We start from the raw sequence: 20,012 nt of genomic DNA, 5'->3' as shown, positions 1-20,012 counted from the left end.
GCAAACACACATGCATTCTCTCTCTGTCTTTTTCTGTCTCTCTCTCACACATAATCAGAATAATCAGATGCAGTGAGAGACAGAAGAGGATGTATGATGTACACAAGTCAATCAAATCTCCATCAAGTGATTCTCTCAGTGACTGCTAGCCACCACAAATACGGTGTGCATGTATTTCCCCAGTCGTCTCCTCCCTAGATGATGAAAGAACCAACGGAAACCTTCCAGTCTCCATTTAGCTAACAGAACTAGCTCTCTAGACAACCCAAGGCATTAATTAGAAGGTTTCAAAAGGCAGGGCTGTCATAACAGCCTCAGTGTGTTTCTAATTTTTACAATCACTCAAACATGCACCAGAAAAGTAAGAAAGCACATCCCACCCCTCCTACCGCCTTGTCAAAGACAAAATGGAAATATCTGCCTTGGAGCCTGGCTAGCAATGATTGCTGCTTGAAGTCATTTCCCTGTCATATATAAATAGAAAGCAAAAGGATGTATTTTCAGAAAAAAAAAATAAAGAACCAATTCTTGGACCTCAGTTTAAACTAGAATCATTAATTCTTTTTGATAATTCAAAAGACATTTATTAAGTAGTTTATCTTTTACATAGAGGTGGTCATTGTGGAGTTCTTTCTGACAGCTTTCAGCAAAGATGGGCGATATAGAAAGAAATATTAGTATTTGGTTAGATCAAAGACACTCTAATCATCTACCTCAACTTTAGCTGTGCAATCTATGAAATGAGCAGATAGTTCTTACAGTAACATAACTACAGCATATCTCCTCTTGCATGCTTTACCCGCTTTTCTCCTCTCCCCTCCTCTCCCCTCCCCTCCCCTTCTCTCCTCTCCTTTCTTCTTCTCTCCTCTATTCTCCCTTCCCTTTCCTCTCTCTCATTTATTTTTCAGATGTTATAGTATATACAAAGGCACCATGTTAGTGGCTTTTAAGAAAAGAATGGAACCACTGGAAAGAATTTGGATCTACCCTTATATTTTCTAGATGAGGAAAGAGCTCAGGCTCCAGGAGGCTAATTGCTATGTCAAATGCCACACAGCTAATTAGCAACAAAATCAAAAATAAAATTCAGATGCTAAACTGGTTTAGAAACTGAGACCTGGATTCTAATCCCATTTAAAGTAATAATAATTAATAAGAATAACTTTTTATTGAGTCCCACCAAGCTAAGCCCTTGACTTGTACTAACCTATCTTTGAAGCTGATATTATAATTCCTATATTTCAGGTGATGGAACTAAGCTCCAAAGAGTAACTCTACCAAAATCACACATCAGGAAAGTGGCATCCTGAATGAAGGTCTGCCCAGAGCCATGGTTTTAACCACTTCTCTACTCATGAGCTAAGTTGTCCCGCAATCCCTGTTCCAATGCACTCTTTCCTTCACACCAGGATTTCTCACAGTTGTCTTTGTCTCCCCTAAATATGAAAAATATTGCTCACCTCCTCTGCCTTTTCCCACCGTAGCTAAGTATTTGCTTAAGTTAATTTCATTCATTTAATGCATTTTTTCTTTTTCTTGAAAATCACTAATTGAATCCTACTTTATGGCAGGCACCATGCTAGGACCTGTGTGTCAAGTGATAAATGCCTCGATATTGTTCCTGCTCTCAATCTATTGGTTTCTTATAGTATCTTCTATCTATGTTTTTTCAAGATATCATGGAAAAAAAAAGAAAAAAGGTTATGGAGTCAGCTGAATCATAGGGTCATGGCCAGAGATAAATGGTGCTCGTATAATATGCTCAGTCATTAGAGAAAGATAGAATAGGTGACTGAAAGCAGGTAGAAAACAACTCCCCACCCCCCAAAAATGCATACAACCAGGGAAGTGAGCCTCAAATTTCTACCCACACCAATTAAAATAAACCATTAAAAAGCATTTTGTTTGCCTATAGATGAAAGTAGAGTTTAGGAGAATTAGTAATGAAGTAAATTAGGAAAGGAAGAAGGGGAAGGAACTGGAGGGAAACATGGACGATACTGCATTTCCAAAATTATTCTGGAAACTAAAAATGCTAGAACTAACCCTTGCTATTATGATGACAAATAAGTCCTAGGAAAGAGTTCATGACCAGAAGCCAGCAAAGAATAATCCTGTTCTCCAGAGACAAGGAGACATTTCTGGGACTTTTAATTCACAAGGCAAGGATTCAAGAGAAGCAAGATCAGTGATTAACTTTCCCACTGGTGAGCCTCACCAAGAAGAAGACCTTGGAGAGGAGAGAGCTTGGAAATGAGCTTCAGCCTGTAAACACTGAGAGGCATACGCACTCCCTGAGAAGGTGCTTCCAGATTGTTGCCCGTTCATACATTTCAACCAGCATTGACTGAGTATTTACTCTGCACAAAGCACTGTTCTAGGCACTGGTTGTAACAGTGCCTGAAAAAAAGACATTGCCCTCCTAGTACTCACATTCCAGTACATAGAGACAATAAACAAACAAACATGCAATATCATGTCAGGTAATGTTAACTGCTCTGAGAGACAACAAAGCAGGCCAGGATGATAGAGAGTGCTATTCTTAGAGACGACGGTCAAGGAGGGTCTCTCTAGAAGGTACCATATGAGCAGAAACCTGGACGAAGTAAGACAATGATTCATGTGAAGAGCTGGGATGAGCTGTTTCAGGCAGACAACATGGTAAGTAAAAAGGCACAGGCATACTTGGTATGTTCAAGCAGGGTCAGGACTAGTGTGAGGTGAGTGAGGCACTTATCTAAGGTGTAAAATTTAAGAGGGTGCCCCAAAACTCAGTAATCAAGATAAATACTATTTTATTAGATTTTAAAATCAGTATTAATGCAAAATAATCCATGGTGAACAAAATATTGACAATTTAAATAAAGACACTATCTTGTACTTGCATGACCCTGCTTCACTCACCTCACCCTTATCCTATTCCTATATTTAAGTGAAAGGAGCCTTGGTGGTGTATCAGTTAAGCACTCAGCTACTAACCAAAAGGTTGGCAGTTCCAACCTACCCAGCAGCTCCGTAGGAGAAAGACCTGGTGATCTGCTTCTGTAAAGATTATAGTTAAGAAAATCCTATGGGGCAGCCTAGTCTGTTACATGGGGCCTCTATGGAGTCAAAAAATCAACTCAGTGGCACACAACAGCAACAACATGCTTAAGTAAGAGCAAGAAGACCTGTGTGGCTGAAGCAGCTTAATAAAAATAAGGTCAGAGAGATAGCCAGGAGGAGAGTCATAAGCCACGAGGTCAGAATTCTGGCTTTAAACTTGGCCAAGCAGTGCATTAGATAAAACCCTGAGCTTTAAAAATGTTTGGGGACCACCAAATGCGGGTAACAGAGAGCTGACCCTACTTAATCTCCCAGTTGTTCAGATGTCTCAAAATAGGATCCAGCACTTTACCAGCCCTTCTAGTGGAAATTCCATCCTATAAGTATTGCATCCCAATTAGAAAGGTGCCTCTTTGACTTCCCCTGGAAACTCACTGCGATGAGGACACAGCTTTGGGAAGTGCTGGGCTCTTCCACTAAAGTAAATATATTCAAAAGAGAATTAAAAAAAAAAAAAAAAAGCCGCAATATATTCTCTTCACTGACCTATTTGTACTACCAACATATAAGTCTTTGAAGGTAGGTAAACCCATCATGTATCTTTTTTTAATTTATTATCAGAACCATAAAATCCCAGAGAGAAAATGTCACGAGAGAGTCTTAACAGGCAACAAGTAAATTAGAAACCAATTTCCTTCCCCCCAAATTATTACCTGAGAGGGGAAAAGAAAGTATCTGTGTGAAGGTAAGGAGGAGACAGAAGATATTTCTTGGCTGGCAGCTAAAGTCTAATTAGACTGACAAATCTTCAGTGCCTTCCCCAGTTATGAGGCTTGGCAGGAAAGGAACGCGCCCAGGAGCCACACATTATGTAAGGCTGTTAATCAATATTAGCTGAGCCCTGATCCTAAAAATAAACTTCCCCAGGGGGCTCTATTGTTTAGTGGTAAAAGCGAGGAACGGAAACTGTGTGGACTCCTTGTCTTATTTCCACCAAGCTAGTGACAACACAGAAAAGGCAGAGGGGCCCAGAGTGAATAATCCTTTGAGTATGACTACGCTTAATCTGCATCCTGTTATAGCATGGCATTTGGGATAAGGTAGGTTGATCTTGTATCCCAATCCAAGATACTTTGATTACTAAAAATGACCTTAATATAGTTGAGTGTTGTGGTCTGGCCTTGAATATGCCATTGATAACAACACGCTGTAAATGTGTCTATTATACATATATGGTTAAACCACAGGAAATTGATGCTGTCTGTCCATTTCTGGACATCCCTGGGTGATGCAAAATGTTAAGCACTCAGCTGATAACTGAAAGTCTGGCAGATCAAGTACTCTCAGAGGTGTCTTAGAAGAAAGACGTGGTGAAAACCTTATAGAGCACAGTTCTACTTTGATAAACATGGGGTCGCTGTGAGTTAGAAAATGACTCCACAACAACTGGTTTGGCTTGGTTTTAGATCATTTTTGACATAGAAAAATGGCAACTGTATGCTTCAACCTAGTAGTATAGTCTGTATACAGTAACCATTCAGAGAAGCGAATTCCTACTCCAGAATATAAAAAAATCTCTAATTGAAATCTCCTCTAATTGATGGATGAAGGTTCTGGTTCAATCTGGGATCCTTGGAGGAGATCCTGGGCCATTGTGGGTTTTTGTGGGAAGAGACGAAATTATTCTTTTGGGCTTTTTAAACCCATCATACAGGAAGTCTAAGCTATATGAGGATCTATGAGTCTTGGGAGAGTCTCTTGGGTTGAAATTGTTGTCTAATGTCTAACATTTATTGAAAACTTACTATGGGGTAGACTCCAGCCTAAGTGCTTTCCACACATGATCATATTTACTACTAACAACAAATCTATAGGGAAGATAATATTATACTCATTTTACAGATAACAGCTGAGGCATAGGGAGGTTAACCAATCTGCTCAGAGGTGGTACACAGACAAGTAACTAAAAAAACCTGGAGTCCATCCCAGGAATCCTGACTCCAGAGTCTGTGCTCTTCCCTTCCATATATTGGGACTCTCCTGGGAACATTCAGTGCATAGGATCAATTTTTAATCACAAGCGTTTGCTTTGTTTTGCAATAAGTAGTCTCAAGGCTAAGTTGTGCTTCTTGTTTTCCCTACCCTCAAACTAAAAGCAGAACAGAAGGGGGACTTTCCATATAGGTACTGTTACAAAGACTGAAAAATTGTTGCTTCCTTTTGGAATTTTTGAAAGTGGTTCACATGGAAAAATTGTACCACTAACTTTGTGAAGTTTGAGATGAAAACAAAATCTCATAGAGCTCTCAAGTCTTTCATTTCTACTGTTTATTAGGATGGGTCCAATCCAAACTGACCACTGTGATTTTCTGGTAATTTTCTGATGCCAGGCAGCACTGGCCAATGTCAAAGTGACTTTACCATTGCCCAGCACAGGGAAGGTGGGTCATGATCAATCCTGCTAATAGCTTATAAATGATTCCAAATAGTTATTTGCACAGAACACACTGAGCTCTTTCTTGATGATAACAACTTGGGCAGAGGCCTAAGGTAAGAGAATACATGGTATTCTTGAAACTGTTTTCCTCTTGGTCCTTTCCTCTCTTTGGTACATTTTGCTCACGATAGCTGAAAGTTAATGCTAAAAGATTCTCGTTTCTCACATTTCCCTTCTAAGCTGAATTGAGAAACAAAGGATTTCAGGGTATACCAAGTGGAGCCTTTCCATTTTCGAAGTTGACCTATCAGGTTCATGATGGTAACCGAGCAACATTGGGGTCAGCTGTAGTAAACATACATGTATGATTGCTGGGGCATCCCTGATGGGAAGATTTACAGGGAACCCAATCCTGTTCTCTCTTCTTACCCTCTGCCATTTGGGGGAGCTTTAGGCCAAGTCTTTCGGTATCCATATCCCTTGTCTCTCACAGATCCCCTCCATGCACTTTCTATTGTAGTTGGGCTTGGTTATCTCTTGCCCCAAGAAATTATCATCTCTAACTTCCACAGTTTAGCTTCTGACATTCATATAATGTAACCTAGAATTTGTTCCTCTCACTACCTATTCAATTTTACTCATTCTACAAGGACCAGCGTCAACCCTCTCATCCATCCTAGTTCCAAATTCCTCACCCTTGGGATCCAGCCCAAGGGATTCAGTCCTTGGGATCCAGCCAGGCCATCCCAAATACCACCCCTATCCATGTGACACACACAACCGTTCATAAGGTACTGCCTAATATTGATAGTTAATGTCAAGCCCTCTTGCCATTTTTAGGGCAAGCTCTATAAGCTCCATGAAGGAAGGATCCCTGGATTCCTTTTCTTTTCAGGGTCCCTGGATTCCTCTTCTTTTTAACCTCAAAAATATGTGTAGATGGACTGATTTCATAATGGGGCATATTCTCTAAAACTATAAGAACTCCAGGTTGGTTTAAAAACTGAAGAAAGAATTAAAGATGGGTGGTGAGTTGTCAAAAGAGTCCATTTCTGAGATCTTAGAGACTTGGTTTGTCAGAACTAATTTCATTCTCCAAATTCTAGCCTGACCCTCCTTCAAATCCAAATCCCTAGTCCCCAAAACTCCTAATCCCTGTTCTGAACTACAGCCACTCGGCCAATAGAAGTAGCTCCATTTTCAGAGATACAGACATGCTTGAGAGAGTTTTGATTTACATAACAAGTGTTGATGACAGAATATAATAATAATGTTAAAACATACACAAACTTACTATGCACGATATACTTGTTTTAAATATTTTACTATATTAATTCACTTATCTTCACAACCACCGTATAATATAGGTACTATTAGCACTCCTCGCTCCCCTTTTTGCAATGTGATAGACTTAGGTTGGCTGAAAATTCTTGCTTCTCTTCCCATTGAGAAATGATGTTTGTTTCTCCCTCTTCCCCCAAGACTGAGAAAGCTCTGTGACCATTTTCACCAGTAGAATATGGCAAAAGTAACACTATGCCAGTTTCCAGGCCCAGGCTTTAAGAACTGGCAGGCTCTACTTCCTGCCCCTTGCAACTCTCTCTCTGTGAGCTCCAAGCCTTCATGAAGAAAGTCCAACTACTCTGCTGACGAGACCCCTTGGAGAGGTCCTGAGACCACATGGAGAAAGCAAGGGCTCCAGCTGAGCCCAGTCTTTCCAGTTAACCCACCAATGTACAAAGTCTGCTCCAGAAGAGAGCAGCTCTCAGCTGAATACTGCTGAGTGACCCGAGTCATCTTAAAATTCAGAAGAATTGCCTACCCATGCCCTGGCCAAATTTTTGACCCACAAAATTATAAGAGCTAATGACATGATTCCTATTTAAGCCACTAAGTTATGCAATAGTTTGTTTCACAGTAATAGTCAACTAGGATGTATGATTTGCTCAAGGCCATAGAAGTAGTATGAGGAAGAACTGAGTTTTAAATCTAGGCAAGCAGGCTCCAAGTGTATGCATTTAATCACTATGTTATAGCCTTACCACTTTTAAAAGAAAATACATTTTCAAAATCACCCTGATCACTGTGGTAAAGGGAAAACTTTCCCCAAACTATTCTAACTTCAGTTGTTAAATGACTATAAGATAATGAAGCCTAGATTGTTTTCTGATTCATTGGTTAATATTTACTGAGTGCCTAAGTATCAGACCCTTGCTTGAGAATTATCACGCACCTACCTACTTCTCAATGAAAGTCTTTACCTTTTTTATTCAAGGGAGCACCTAGAGACACCCTTCTTAGTATGGGGTGAAGATATGATGCTTGGGCACCATAGCTGTGAGTAATTTAACATAGTCCATGTCACCAAAGTAGTTCCACAGTCCTATCTGTAACAAACCGGAGTGTCAGAAAGATCAAAGCACTAATTACTTTCAGGAGGCTCAAGCATTGGAGGGCCAAATCAAGTCAAGAACCATTTGTTCACATTCACACACAGTAAAAGCACTTACTAGTTTTCCTTTCATCTGAAATCAACACCAGCCAAGACTCACTGGAAATGAACTGTTCAAATGATCCTTTCTTAGTTCATGCTTTAAGAAAGAAATAGTGGATTTTTGAATAGTCAGGTTTTTACTCTAATGAATTCACATGGTTATTTTGTCTCTCGTGGAAGAGTTTCATCTTAGGACAACCCTGCTTTGACAATACTATTGGAGTAAAGGAGGATAGAACACGGCATCTTTTAAAAAATGCTGTAAGATTGCACACATAGATAAAACAGTGAATGGTGGGCCTGATGAACAGAAAATCCAGGCTTCCTCCCTTTTTTTGTCTTTGTGAATTATCTCCCAGGTAGCTGAGCCTTATGAGCCCACTACCCACTTCATCGAAAAAATGTACCTGAATCACACAGGGCCCATTAGACCTCTGGAACTGACATTCTTATGTAAAGTTTGCAGAGTCTAGGAATTATCTTACACCTGGTACAGAATGTAAGGGTTGTTGGGTTCCCCAGTCCTAACATAGGCTTGATGTGATCTATAGAATGTACTTGAAATAAGAATAGTCTTGGAGATAAGGCGAGCTACTGCGTTTTTTCATGGAACCCAAGGCAGAATTCTTGTGGCTACAGAAAAACAAAAAACAAACCCACCTTGACACAAAGCCATTTCCTCTGGCTAGTTTTTACAAAGATCATGGGGCTTTTTTATCCCTCATCCCAGTCTAATCAATTCTGCAAGACTGTTGGCTTTCCTCCAAGAATGGGTATTTACACACCCTTAAAAACAAAGAGTGTGGACAGATTTTAAACTGATTTTTACAGCCTTGGTAAAAGTAAAAGGAAAGACACATAGATGTAATCCAATTATTATTGGACTCAAAGGAGAAGAAATACACAACAGAAGGAAGGCTGCTGGGGAGGGCATCCTCCAGCTGTCCATCTCCTCGAAAAGGACAACAGGTTCTATGATGTTCAGAGTCACAATCTCTGGCAAGAGTTTCTACACCTCATACCCTACTCTTCTCCAGTAGTTCTGACTTTCTTAGATTGTGGAAAGGATTTAGGAGGTCACCCAATCTGCTCCCATTTGTGTATTTTCTGAAGGAGGGAAAGCCAAAAGCAGATCATTATCATTGTTTAGTCCCTGAATCCCTGTGTAACATTACATTCTCCCAAGGTCAGTGAGAATTTGGCCTTGAAAAAGACTAGGGGACCAGCTATTGCTAAAAAGAAAAAGTCATTTGCTCCTCTGCTTCCCACAGAGTTAGGGCAATGTATTCTGACAGAAACAAAACAACTCTTCCAAGATTTGTGCAGACAGAACTATCCTTTCACCAACAATAAACAGATCTGCTCTTGAGCTACAGAGAGTCATAATAGAAATATATATTGCCTTTTATCTTCGTTTCAGTGAGTAGAGTGGTGTCAGGAGTTATTGCTTTAATATCAGTAGAGAAGAAGCAATTTTTGTGAGCATGTCTGTAGGTATGCATGCAACAGCATGTGCAACTATAAGATTGCTATGCTATGCTAATCTCTTAAAACAAAGAATCAGGCTCTTAGTAGCCTTTCTGAAACATACAAAATTGTCCTGATAACATCTTCAGTATATACAGCTGGAAATTGTTCCCGTGGAGTCAGACAAAGAGCTGTCTGGATATTTCTGCTCAAACAAAAGGGAAAAGGAAAACAACACCTTTACCTCTACGTATACCTGTAAACTTAATTCAGAAGAATGGGAACACATAGGAGATTTAATTGATTATTAACTTAAAGTTTACAATGTCCACCAAAGTCAGTGGCAAGGTTATGTCAAAACTCAATTGAGTCCCTAGATAATGTCTTAAAACTAAAAGCAGATGGGACAAGTACTGATCTAGTGAGTTTTCTACAAACACTAACTAGGCTAGGGACAATTTTCCCCACAAGCAATTGAAATGTTTTATTTTATGCCAGAGCATTGAAAGCTAATAACTCGATTAACCTCCTACCCCCAACTAACTAGATTTATGAAATGTCAAGTGAATCAGCAAAGTATTAAGCTTTAGCTGGGTGTAATTACTTTCAAGTGAAAAAAAACAAAAATCTTCCCACAAAAACTAAGGACTTTCTGCAGAGCTAAACTCAAACCCTTAAATTTTCTAATGTAATTAGGATCTTGGTCAAATATAAAAGAAACAAAATGGACCAAAAAAAAAAAAAAAAAAGACAAGTGATTAATCAAGACTCAATATCAACATAAAAAGCATTTTACAAGAATTAGTTGCACCTCTAGTTTCAATTGCCCTTGATTTAATGGTGCCCACTGGCCTCAATAATGAACAATTCATATTCCAGCAAAGCCATCTGGAGGAGATGAACAGAACTGAACAAGGATATAATCTTTCATGTGATAACAAATTTTCCTTTCCCCCTTTTCCCTTTCTGCTATTTGAAAAGAAAAGATAATAAAATAAGAGGAGAGAGTATTTCATACTGAGTGTCACCTGTCGCTCATTTTGAATATCAGCTTTACCATTTCAGTGATAAATATGATAGGAATAATAACCCATGAGTGCCACAAGATTTTTATAACTTCTTTAGCGATGACTTTGTCTTTCTCTACTCTTGGGTCTTATTACAACGAGTATCTGTAGGCATCCTTCCTACAAACATAGTCATTCAGACTCTTCCGTTACATAGCAACACTGATCATGCTAGCAATGATTCAGAGGCAAGAAAATAGAGACAATTTCTACTCGGAGGAAAGCTTACCTGAATGCTGGCTGTGGAGCGATTCTTGCGGGTTGTAGTAGTAGCCATTGTAGTGGTGGTTTCCATGACAGTGGTAGACATTTCCGGTGGCATGGAGGTCGTCTGTGTTGTTCCCAAGATTGATGGGACTTCTCCTACCAGCCGGACACTTCCATTGATTTTAATATTGGGGTTGTTCTCAGCTGCCATGTTCAGCACTTTCAAACCATCATAATAGAGCCCAGAAAGCTGGCCTTGGAAGAGACGTCCTTTGTCCTTTCCGCCGATGGCTATTTGCGCCTGGGTGTTGAAGATGGTTAACTGCCGGCCTAATGGGTTGGGTGGAGGAAACAGCATTATTCCCATACATTTGGTCTCTCTGCCTTACCTGGTCAAAATGGACCAGGTATCATAACAGGCTTCCTTGAGCAACTGAAGAGGAGAAAAGTGGATCACAAAAATTCAATAGACATTGGCAAGTAACATTTCACTATAGTTATCTTCTCCTCTGTCTAGCTGAAAATCCTAGGTAACCTGAATAATGGAGTCTCTATTCCTTTATTCTGAGAAAGGAGAAATCTTGATTCAATGACAAGCAGTATTATAGTTTTCTTAGCTATGTATTTGTGGATAATGGAAATAAATTTCTAAATCACGTGACAACCAGAATTTGTCATATTGTACTGATGTTTTAAAGGTCACATAAAACAACTTAAAGTAGATATATATGGTAAACAAAAACTCAGTGAGGTTATTCAAAACACTCCTATTAGTTAAATTAACTGAAATTAAATTCTAATTAAGAGAATTAGATTAATTGTATACTTGTAAAATTCAACATTCTGGTTTCTAAACATCTCATTTCTTAGTACTCTTCATAGTGTATAATATCCTATTTGCATTGGCTATTCAATAAATATCATGGCAGACCATTTCCTATCTCTATTAACTTTTTGGGAGATTGTGGTCACACAGCTACATCATTTTCTAAGAGATGGAAAATAAATAGGCATTGATAATGCTACTGGGAAAAATAAAAGGAAAATATATCTTTCCAGAATCATTGAATTTTTAAAGGATGGTGGTATTAATGATGAAAGAAACACATAAGCCTTTTTAAAATGATACAGGGGTACCATATTTTTACATAAATAACTTGTGCCTTCTGCGTTTGTTTGCCGGTCGCGCCCTACCCCTGCAAAGGTGCCACCATGTCAATCCTCTTCCACATATTACTGCAAAAAAAATTAGCTGGTGTGGGGAAGGCACAGATGACAAACACAGAAGGTGCACATTATTTTTGTAAAAATACAGTATGTTGATGGATTGAAGGATATCAATATTTCACCTTACTTGGATTTCCTATTTGGGAACCATTTATGATTCTGTAGAAATATAACATCAGAATAAAATAAAATCATGGCAGAATATATTTTAGAAAAACATAACTCAATTTATTTTACTCCGAACTACTTCTACTGACAAAGAACTTTCCAATATTCTAAGGCCTTCTATGTTGTCATTTCTTAGGATTACTTCCTCTGCTTTTCCAAATGGAAAAGAAAAAAAAAAAAAACTAATTTATTAAAGGAGTTAAATAAATCTCTTTTGAATTTTGCTCCACTTTAGTCAGTGATCAAACAATGTACTCACTCATTCTTAATCTAACCACTAAAATTATTTTAGCTAAGAATAACTGGAAATAATTCTCCATTATTTTTACTTGTTTAATAAAAGGGAATATTTTTAAAAGACTGAGGTTTTTGCTCAACAATCTTTAATATGAATAGAGGTATACTTGATGCTTGGGCTCTTAATGTCTATCACTATTACATGATCTTCAAAGCTATGCTTATCTCTCCTTAACTTTCTGGTGTATAATGGGGAACATCAGCTCAATGAAGAAATGGAAGAGGAAGAGAATGAGGAATGCATCTGCTCAGATGGGACTCTTTCTCTAGGAGTCAACTCTGCTCATTTGAACAACTCTTACGTCTCTACTAGTCAAGAGTAATTTATAAATAATACCCCTTTGGAGGCCTCAAACATTGCGGTATGGAGAATTGGCTAGAGAATTTTGTTATAGTGAATATGATCTACATTTTATAAACACCTTTGGAACATGGAAACAGAATCTGCTGGCCTTAATGATATCAGATTTACCCAGATCTCAAGGGTGCGATCAAAACCAATCTACTATTTCCACTATTTCCCCACCAATTCCTTCAGTGCCCCATGCACATGCCCCATGGCCTGTCCTTTGGCCTCTCTCCTCTTAACACAAGATGCAGCAAGTAGTTCAATGCACAATAACACTAAGAAGTGGCCTGGAGCTCATTCCTCTTATTGTCTGTTTTTGATGGCAACTTTTTCTGGGAGCCCTAGGCTTACTATACAAGAGATGGCATGATGGGAGGAGACAATAAATACTCCCTCAGACTAGCATAGACATTTGGGGGTAATTTAACATAATAAGAAGAACCTGCCTAAATGAGTACTTCTAGGATGAACATTCAATATCTTATACCAGAGAGGCCCGACACGGAGCTTTTTCCCTCCATTTATACAATTGTTGATCAAGCATATTGTTTACCCATCTTTAGCATTGGTGATGAGTTATTATTGATCATAGGTAGAGGATTTTTTTATTTCCAATATTCCTGAGGGTACCTCACAATGATAACATCTATAACGGCCCTCATCTCTCCTGGTGGTATTATTCTCCCAATGCTTAAAAATAAAGAGGGTCAGAGAAAGTTGCAATGGAAAATTAAATTATATTGGTTAGAAATGATGGCTCTCCTTCATTCCAGTTACCATATTTCACTCCGTAAAGCAGTCTTTGCTTGTTCAAGACTGACCCATTCATCAGAACAGCAAGGTATGTTTCCTGGGCTATAAGATTAAGCAGCTGCTGCACTCCTGGCTATTGCTGCTTTCCCAGAGAGATCTGACTGATCATTTCTCAGGAAAAAGGCCCTGGCAAGGTGAGACAAGAAGGGGGTTGTCTGTGTTTCAATTCTCTGTTATGCTATAGGAAGAATTTGTTTTCATTTTTTTGTTTATTTCATGGTCTATTTCTGGTCAGATTTGTTTTTCTTCTGTTCCAAGACCCTCTCCTAGCTCTCTGTACCTTGGGTTAAGTGGTTAGTGCAAAGCTAGCAGTCATTAAAGGGGGACACTTTAATTCTCCTACCATCCCTTCCTCTGATCAATTTATTTCTCCTGGACAATTAGGAGAAAAGGAATAAATGAAAAATAGTCATTAGTAACCTCATCCTATGAAGGATTTGAGGGACTGACTGGACAAAGATTCCTTTCTATCATTTGACCAAGAATTAATTATCAAAAGCAATGCCAGATCTTATTATTGTCACCTCCTTATTAACAAGCATGTGTATATATATACATATATATGTATATATATGCATATATGTATGTGGGGGGGGGAGGGGGGTATGTGTTTGTTGTTCTACCATAAGTAATACAAAATTTGGTTAAAAAACAAAAAAAGGTCTTTCATCTTTATAACAGTTACTTAATTTGTGTATTATAACATCAGTATAGGATTTATAACAGGTTACTTTTTGTTTTGCTTTGGATTCCCATTCTCTTGGAAGTCATTAACTGTTACCTTATTTGGATATCAAGTTCACATACTGCTTAAATTAAATCTTCACACATCTCCAGTCAGTGTTGCTCAAAGACTAATTAATGAAACCTCAGAACACCCTTGAGGAACAGGAAGTATTATTTCTCCTGTCCTCAGATGGGGAATCTGAGATACAAGGAGGTTAAGCTGGTTATCTAAGGTCAGAAAGTCAGTCAGTAGTAGACAAGGACAGAAAACGGACTCAGGAATGCTGTGACCCAACTCTCTTCCCCAAAGATGGAAATAACCCCAAAGAGGTATTCCAAGTACTTCCTGTGTCTGCCTAATGATCCTTCTATATTTACCCTTTGTACTCATTGTCCTTATAGGCCTTTTGGTATGTTTTCTATTCCTTTTGAAAGGAAAGTTAGCTAGGCAGGGGAAGAGGTAAAGCAATAGAATGAATAGATGTTACTCACCCAAATTATAAAAAAAAGTAATTTCAGTGAAAACGATATAGAAGAGAATATCAGAGTTTGCAAATAGTCCTTTTCAATATCATATGCATATATAAACATATCTAGACTGCATCCCTCCATCCAGCATCAACCACCCTTACCCTATCCCAACGCCTCTACTTCTTGGGTACTTGAAAACATCCTGTATGAAGGTGAACTGACAATATGCTATCATAAGAAAAACTGAAAGCCTACTAATAACTTTATAATGGTTTATACAAATGAAAATGCCTGGCATGCTATTAAACTTAGGCTTCAAAAGGCAATGGAGTAAAATAAAATATTATTAACATAAAATTGAAAGAAACAAAAAAAGTTCTCTCAGGCACATGAGACTCAGACATGCATCTAGTTTTCTTTTCCTTTTTAAAAAGTGAGGCAATCATCGTCTTTAATGTTAAAGGGACTTTATGAGCTGGTGATTACTGAACAAAATTATTTGCTTTTTAGAGTTAGTCTTAAGTTATTTTTAATTAGACCACATGTGTTAAAAACAGGGCAAACAGTTAAGACCCAATGAGGATTTTCAGTGTTCAAAGGTCCAAATGTTTTCATCCAACTTTAAAACTGTAGTAGGTTTTAGTTTTTTTTTTATTTTAAGTGTATATTAAGTGATTTATCCAATTGCATTTTATATACATATATATATATAACTCTATCAAATTTTAAGAACTTAATTTCTTAAGACAAGAGTAGCTTGTACTGACTGGCTCAGGAAAGAACAAAATATATAGTTTTTTTTTTTAAATAGAAAACTTTCTTCATTGAAAAAACAATTGTTTACTTCCTAGCAAATAGAAGCCACACAGAAAATTCGAACATCAGTTATAACCGCTGCCCTCTTTCATTAACAGAGTGGTTGTTTTCTCCAGCAAACCAGAAACTGCTGTTTTGCCTTTCATAAGACTTTCCCTTTCCAACTCATTGTCTTAAGCACTTACACTTTTGTTGTATTAAAAAATCAAATATGCAAGGGTACCATACAACCAAAGTGTAAAATGAGTTTTTTTTTTTTTTAGTTTCAGTCAGCAGCTAGGACACAACATTTTACAAGATGCTTTTGCCTCTGTAGGTTTTGACTTTAAAGGCAAAATTCATTTTTCTGTTCTTTTCTTTGTTTAAAAACAAATGTTAAAAAAATTGCTCCCCTTATAACATTTGTTTTAAGCAGTTTTAAGTTACAAAGTCAATCTATGATTTTTTTTTTTTTAACCGTTCTACAGATAGTAAAGCCAAAACAGCCTCAAGATGTAAGTTTAAAAAGTACTTTGGAAATTTCTTTAGGAAGCTTTGGTATAAGAGGTAATTTAAAACAAATTAACAAATAATGTCATGCAGTGGTTAGATTGCCATCATACATTTCTTTTTTAGAGATGCCTGCAATTTCTTGTTTGTGGTTGTCATGCTGATCGCAAGCTAGATGTTAGTCCCTTTAACTGTGTTTTAATGGCAATGTATTATAGCATGATTTATCAACATATGGCAGGTGGAAGCTGACACAAATTATAATGAAAATTAAAACAGTCATTTATGCAGCAGGCGATTATCATTTAAGAAACATTTATTTGCAGTCTTTAAAAATGAGGGTTTAGAATCAAATGATTTTAAAATGAAAGTTTTAACGACGGTTACCTTTTTCCTGCAGCCACTCTTCTACGGGCCGGTTATATTTGAAGGGGATTTTCTGTTTTACCATTTGGAAGCGTTCATTATCAGTGTTGCCTTTAAAGTTTAAAAAACAGCTTAAAGAACAATCTGAAAAGTCAATAAGTCATTAAAAAACATCCTAGGTTTTTGGTTTGTTTTATGAAGTTTTTAGAGATAGATATCAATTTATCTTTAGTAGAGGTGGAGTTGAAGTCACTCTGCCCTTGGTGGACACATTGGAGGTCAGGTTAGTCTTAGCTATGCAGTGCTCCATGCTGTTTTGGTAATGGAAGCTGGGACAGTAGCAAGAGGTTTGGTTATTTACAGGAATGGGTTGCATCTCACTCTTCTCCATCTCTGCCCACCCACACCTTAACTGGGCCAATTTAGGTGTAAGGATCAACTTGACCCATGAGTAATTTGCCTGACATAATATGCTCTTCAGTCACATCACTCTACAGTAGCCTTTTAGTATTTGAAACTACTTTATCTTCTGGCAGAAAGAAGCCAAAGAAGACAATTTAAGCTTTGATGGCCAAGGGAGACTTCTTATTTCATAGAGGAGGCCCCGGCATCCCATCTCCTATGTCAAATATGTAGGATACCATGGATGACTATATCTCTATTTCTTTGACTATAGATTTTCTTCACTTTTCAAAGGAAGGAACCAAAGTAAATATATGGGAATGAAGGCAGTGGTAGAGCATTTGCTCAACTTTTGAGCACCTACATTTTATTACTATTGGTAGACACTGGCTTTATATGTTTCCCCGTCTCTCTCTTTCCCTCCTGGGAGAAGTCTTTCCTGAACAAGTATCCATTCATAAAGCTTGTTAGGGATACTTCTTCCAGGCATGAAATATTTAATTAGGTTCAAGGCTCAAACAGTGCTTTTAACAGCATCTCTCCCTTCTCCTTTCATAAGTCTGCTGTTACCACCCCTGGATGGTTTCTCTAATTAGATTAGACTTGGAGAGTAGGGTCATGGAGATACAGCCCTAGTGAATATACTTCAAATCACGAAATAATAGAGCCATGCTTTGGGAACTGTTCTTTTCTGTCAACCAATGTCACATCTATTAAGCAGAAACTGGTGAATTTTAATCCATTACTTTTGACTCATAGCCTTACACGGGAACAGAGAGAATCCCATTCCAAATTATCAACATTAAAAATGAAATCAAAATCTCAAAACAGGTGACCTGGAAACATTTGCAAGGAAGTCCAAATGCCGTAGTAATTGTTAGGATTGACTATAACATCAGACGAAGGGAATGGAGGCAACGTGATGGCATTTTAATCTTAGGGCTACCTCTAAATAGGTATTCTTGTTGGGTAAGATGATTCCACATATGATTAAACTGGTACCTGCCTTCCTTGGAGGTAGTGAGGGAGGTGAGGCTGGGGTAGGACCGGCACTGTTCAGGCAGTTTGCAAGTTTCCCCATTCACTTTTCCTATGAACAACTTCTTCCAAGAGGTCTCATTATCCTTACTACTCAAGAGTAAAAAAGCAAGGCTTCATGAAAGAGACAACTTTGGATCTCCTTCCAGATAATATTATGGGACTTTTATTTGGCCTGGCAAAATCATAACATAATAATATTTTTTTGATAAAGTCCAATGAGTGGAAAGAATAACTAACACTTGAGAATTTCAAAGGATTTTTTAAAGTTTTCCTCAAAGTGGCATTTCTCCCAGAAAGAAAAGGAGGGGCAGGCAGGGAGTAAAAACAGAAAGACAACTTCTTGTTTCTTCAAGAAGCCCATGGTGAAAGACGTTAGTTTTACCTTTTAATATAGTTACCAATTAAAGATCGTTATAATGATTCTCAGGTACACAGAATTCTATTAATCCAAAATAAAGGTGGGTAAACTCTCAGATGTTTTCATAGAAAAGGAGCATAAAAAAAGAGCATTCATGGAAAATAACCTACATCTACAATCTTAATCCTGCTCTACAGGTGACAGATATCACAGGGATATCATTCATTCCCATAATCTTGCCCTCTCTTAAGTTTTAGCCATGACAGAAATGGCAAATGGATGGTGCCAGATTCACCTTGAATATACCTGTTATTTGAGATTTCTCTACATATTATTTGGGCTAAAACATTAAAATATAGTAATGTCCTTCATTCCACTCACTGTAAAATGGATTAGAGAAGTCAAGAGCAAATATAAAGCTAAATATTCTTAGTAACCTGCAAGGCAAAATCAGAAGTAACTAAAGTTCCAAATTACCAGCATTCTATATGCATCAAATAAATTAACTGAGAAGCTGCATTGATTTACTTCCTCCAAATGCACAGGGCTCTCGGCCTCCCTAAGGACTCGGTCAATCCATTCTCTTTCAAATCATAAGGCATGATAGAAAATCATTTGGGGACACGATGCAGGCTACAAAAAGAGTTAATTATGTTGGATAATCAGGTAAGTGACATGTTTTGGAAGGACAGCATAGCCACAATTCAACCTTAGACCTCTGTGAAAGTCAGAGAGTCATTCTTCTCCACCTCAGCTTTAAAGACATTTAGAAAAATAATTTTAAGTTTTCCATGCCAGATTGATAGTATCTGACACTAATGATAGCGATCTTGCATACTGTTAAATGCTATGAAAGATGGAAGGTCATTTGGAAAACCAAATTGGTTTAAATTGCCACATTAACATTGCTCTTAGTCTCTTTTCATGCTCTTGTTGGTTTTTATTTTAATTTATCTCAAACATTAGTAAGAACTGTTTTAGAAACACGTGCATGAGAATGAGTTCATTTGCCCCGAGCCCCATTTGCTAGACTGACTGAAGAGCAAACAGCCTTCTAAACATAAGAATTCATAGACAGGGACTACTCTGAGAGCTGAGCAAACCTAATCAAATCCGTATATACATCTTAAATATTTAATGATATTTAGTTTTGCATTTCATATAGCAACCAGTACGGACATTTAAACAAAGAGTGAAATCAATTCTTCAACAGAAACTGATGGCATCCTTGAGAAAGAATGGCCTTGTGAATAATAATGTCATAAAAAAGAGGAGTGTGTGTATTATTAATTAGATTAAAAAAGAAAAAAAAGTAATGGCTGCAGTTCTCAACGACACTGAAAAATCTATAAATTGCACAAAGATGTTTTCAAACAATAATCAGTTCTCAAATTACTTATATGGATCTAATGCTCACATACAGGGGACTGAATTTTAGAAAAAAAATATTAGTCACAGTTTATTCTACTTAAAAGTGTGTGTGTGTGTGTGCATGTGTGTGCGCACACAGACACTTGTATGGGTATCTCCATCCATTTTTGGTTAAAAATTGAGATTTGTGTACAATTATCCTTCTACAGTCATTTGCATTTGGACTGTTCATTCTACTGTCAAGTATTTCAACTCCTGGAGACATGTACAACATGCACTAATGAATTATAATATTGCAAAGAGCAGAATACTCTGAGGTGAAATATTTAATGCCCAACTGGTTCATAGACATAACTCTAAACTTTATGTAGAACTACCTCACATTTCCTATATGTAGATGA

At 37.7% G+C, this 20,012-nt stretch overlaps 1 protein-coding gene across 1 annotated transcript in view; it reads right to left on the bottom strand.

Annotated features, from left to right (window-relative positions):
- NRXN3 (neurexin 3) overlaps positions 1 to 20,012 on the bottom strand; it is a 1,723,724-nt gene that overhangs the window by 149,540 nt on the left and 1,554,172 nt on the right. The window contains exons 23-24 of the mRNA XM_023726412.1: positions 16,461 to 16,550; positions 10,740 to 11,047 (exon numbers count right to left, since the gene is read on the bottom strand). Of these exons, the coding sequence (XP_023582180.1) occupies positions 10,740 to 11,047; positions 16,461 to 16,550 (398 nt within the window). The remainder of the gene's footprint in view (positions 1 to 10,739; positions 11,048 to 16,460; positions 16,551 to 20,012) is intronic.

The sequence above is a fragment of the Trichechus manatus genome, unplaced genomic scaffold, assembly GCF_000243295.1.
Source record: "Trichechus manatus latirostris isolate Lorelei unplaced genomic scaffold, TriManLat1.0 scaffold00010, whole genome shotgun sequence".
In the NCBI taxonomy this organism is placed as follows: Eukaryota; Metazoa; Chordata; class Mammalia; order Sirenia; family Trichechidae; genus Trichechus; species Trichechus manatus.
The sequence above is the reverse complement of the archived record's forward strand: the minus strand, read 5'-3'. Positions and strand labels throughout refer to the sequence as shown.